Source organism: Sinocyclocheilus rhinocerous, unplaced genomic scaffold (genome assembly GCF_001515625.1).
Source record: "Sinocyclocheilus rhinocerous isolate Xijiao unplaced genomic scaffold, SAMN03320098_v1.1 scaffold751, whole genome shotgun sequence".
Lineage (NCBI taxonomy): Eukaryota > Metazoa > Chordata > Actinopteri > Cypriniformes > Cyprinidae > Sinocyclocheilus > Sinocyclocheilus rhinocerous.
This window is the reverse complement of record NW_015657293.1, coordinates 235,493-238,795: the sequence shown is the minus strand read 5'-3', so window position 1 is coordinate 238,795 and position 3,303 is coordinate 235,493. Positions and strand designations below refer to the sequence as shown.

Genomic DNA, 3,303 nt, shown 5'->3' with positions numbered 1-3,303 from the left:
GTTTGTGTTTGTGTTTGTGTGTGTGTGTGTGTGTGTGTGTGTGTGTGTGTGTGACCATCATGTGAAGGTCCAAAGTTCAGTGAGGACGGGAGAGGGAGAAGCAAATATAGAAAGAACGTAAGTGTTTGCGAATGTGTTTGTTCTGCTTTTGATGTGCAGATATTTTTAGACGTCTGAACCTGCAGTATTTGTACATTCTACATCTGAGAGGGGAATTCACTCACTCAGCTGTGTCCAGTCATTTATTTGCACACACTGCCTGTGTTGTTTCAGCACATGATTTATTTTAGGAATTATTTGGGCTGCAAACATGGCCAAAAACAATGAGGCTGCAAACCTGAATGTGGCCCACACTGTCAGTATTATATTCAATAAATACATTAAAATGATTACATTAATTATTAAATTAGTATTCCACAAATTGCATGCATTTCTGTGATGAGCTTCATTTGCATGGAAAGAGGCATGACGATATTTTAAATTAACCCTTGAATAAAAAACAGCTAAATTGATCAACGGAGTGTGATTTTTAAAATATTTAATCAAATATTTAATGTACTTCTCAAAATGTCAGTTTCCCAAAAAACATAAATGAGATCAATAAAAGGAATGAATGAAGGAATGAATGAATGAATACATAAATAAATCATTATTGTTATATTCAAATAGATGTATTTAATTTTTATATTATATTATATTTCTATCAATTATTATATCAAATATCTAGTGTGTATTATATACATTTTATATGCATATTTTTATACTTTTTTCTTATTTTATAATGTTATATATACATTCTATAATATTTATATATAGTAAAGAACTACATATTTTGATTCATCATGGTATTTTTCATAGGTTTTGTCAAAAATATTTTATTTCTTAACATTCAATAAATATAAATCAAATATCTGGTGTGCGTTATATAGATTTCATACGTCTTGCACTAGAAAAATACATTTAGACTGATCATCTTTGTAAATGCATCAATTTATTTACTACACTAATTATTATTATTATGATCATCATTTTATACTTTTATCATAAAATGCAATTAAATATGCACACGATGCAGCTAAGATGGTTTGGCGGCAGTATATATTGCACTAAAATACAATGCGCTGAAGTGGTGCACATTTAGTCAGTTTCTCCTGAATGTAGAAACAGATTAAGTGTGTGTGTGTGTGTGTGTGTGTGTGGATTAAGACAGTAAACATCTTCACGTGTATAGAGCTTTAGTTTGTTACATCTGCAGCGCTCATAATCCTCTCCTGCCCTTAAGAACAAATTACTACCAAAACAAGAATAAAAAAATAAAAAAAACAGCTGGCCGAGAGAAGAGAGAGACAGGAGTGAGTGAAAGTGAGCGTGAAACTTAATCCACAGTAACTAAGACTCCGCAGTCGTCACTGAGACACAGGAGATCCAATATCCCACTATATATTTAAGAGAGTGTGTGTGTGTGTGTGTTTCGTACCCTCGACCTCTTCATCACACACATTTTTGATGTAAGACGCTCCTCTGTCCACTATGGCTTCATCCTCCATTCTGAAAAACACAAAAACAGACAGAAAGGGAAAGTCAGACACAAAGTATTTTTGAATACAAAGTCAAAATACGAAACCAGAATCAAGCAGACTTTGTCTAGAAAGAGCAAGCATGTTTAATCTTGCCTTGCACAGAACAGCGTTTCTGTCACTTGTGTTTTAACCTTCCCTTTTACCTTTACTTGTTCATCAGGCCTTGTTTAAAGGCCAGGTGGTCGTGTAACCTGCTTGGATTTGTTATGTTATCTTCTAGTGATTAATATATGTTAAACACGAGCCGAATGCATTATAATCTGTGGGTTTATAATAACCGCTCACACACCTCGAGCAAGCCAGACTGCCATGTGCACATAAATGTTGGATCAGCATTTGACAATCGGATTTCTGGCAGCGCATCAACCCTGCATCTGATTTCAAACTAAATAAAGTTGATTCATCCCTAGTGGAACACAAACGGGAAATAGAGATCGAGGTGTATTTAACAGATGTTCATCAAGTGTTGATTCAGTACAAGATGAATGAATCTTCAAAAAAGTTTGTGGTCATATTTCTCCCCCAAAATTAAAAGAAAGAGGACAGATACTGATGTGAAAATGATCCCTATATTTTTTGCATTGTGATATAATAATCAAGTATATTTTCCCTCATGACTGTAATACAAAAAAGCATTACAAATTATATATTTTAAATATATAATTACATTTAAATAATGGCTTGGCCATTTGGTGTGATAAACAGGAAAGTGTGTTCAAGCTCCAGCAAAACAGTGTAAAGAAATACTCTTTGTGAGAAGCAAATTACAGTTTAAGTCACTTCCTTGTTGGCTTCACGAGAGAGAGCGGGAGGTTGCCGCTCGGATGTGATATATGACCATGTGAATCCTCATGTTCTGTTGATTGCTTTTTGCGCATGTAAAATTAATCCCCGGGAAACAAATGTTAGTATTTTTTAACGGGTCACAAACACGTATCCTTTCTAATTTAATTAAATTCATATTTAACATAACACAGAAGCTGGTTTCACAGAAGTAATCAGTCAAAGAGGAAACGAGGTGTCGGTCTGACAGCTGCAGACTCCCACAAACACTTCCTGGGGTCAAAGGTCACGTGCAATCTGACGCCTGGAGTGGAAAGTGGTTTATTAGGTGCTCGGGACAGTCACTGAACCCTATTCTTGAGCTCAACTCAATAATGACATGAGTATAAAGTTTAGTATTATTATAGATACTACACACTACACTAAATACACAACCACAAGCAGGAAAATTGGCATACGGAGCAAAGTAAGAGTGAAAAACTGAAGCGTAGCCACATCATTGTGTAAGTGGGATTTCAGCAGAGCTTTTAATAAGACCTACTGATCTTTAAATCCTTCTCATATGCTCTAATTCCTCAAATGTTGCAGCTTCTGTGGGAACGCTAATTTGTTTCGGTTTAATCAGGTTTACTTGCCACTTTTTTTGGTGTTTACAATTAACTTTATGATCCGAGCAAACAAGTGATTGTGGGATCGTTTGCTAGATGCACAGTCCAGGAATCTCAATGACATTCATATTTAGCTTTTAGCATTTAGCATAAGACCAAATCATTACCCCTCTGGGTATATAAAGGATATACAACTTCACCCAGTGAGCTAAAGTCAAAAGAATTGTTCTGTTGAATTGATTCTTTTAACGGAATCAGTTGAACTGGTTCATATATCAGATTTTTTTCGAATCAAAGTTCTTAATGAATATATATATATATATATATGTGTG

General features: G+C 34.6%; 1 protein-coding gene across 1 annotated transcript in view; it reads right to left on the bottom strand.

Annotated features, from left to right (window-relative positions):
* The window catches only part of LOC107720909 (electrogenic sodium bicarbonate cotransporter 1-like), a 65,382-nt gene that overhangs the window by 51,345 nt on the left and 10,734 nt on the right, over nucleotides 1–3,303 (bottom strand). The window contains exon 2 of the mRNA XM_016528738.1: nucleotides 1,478–1,548. Within this exon, the coding sequence (XP_016384224.1) occupies nucleotides 1,478–1,548 (71 nt within the window). The remainder of the gene's footprint in view (nucleotides 1–1,477; nucleotides 1,549–3,303) is intronic.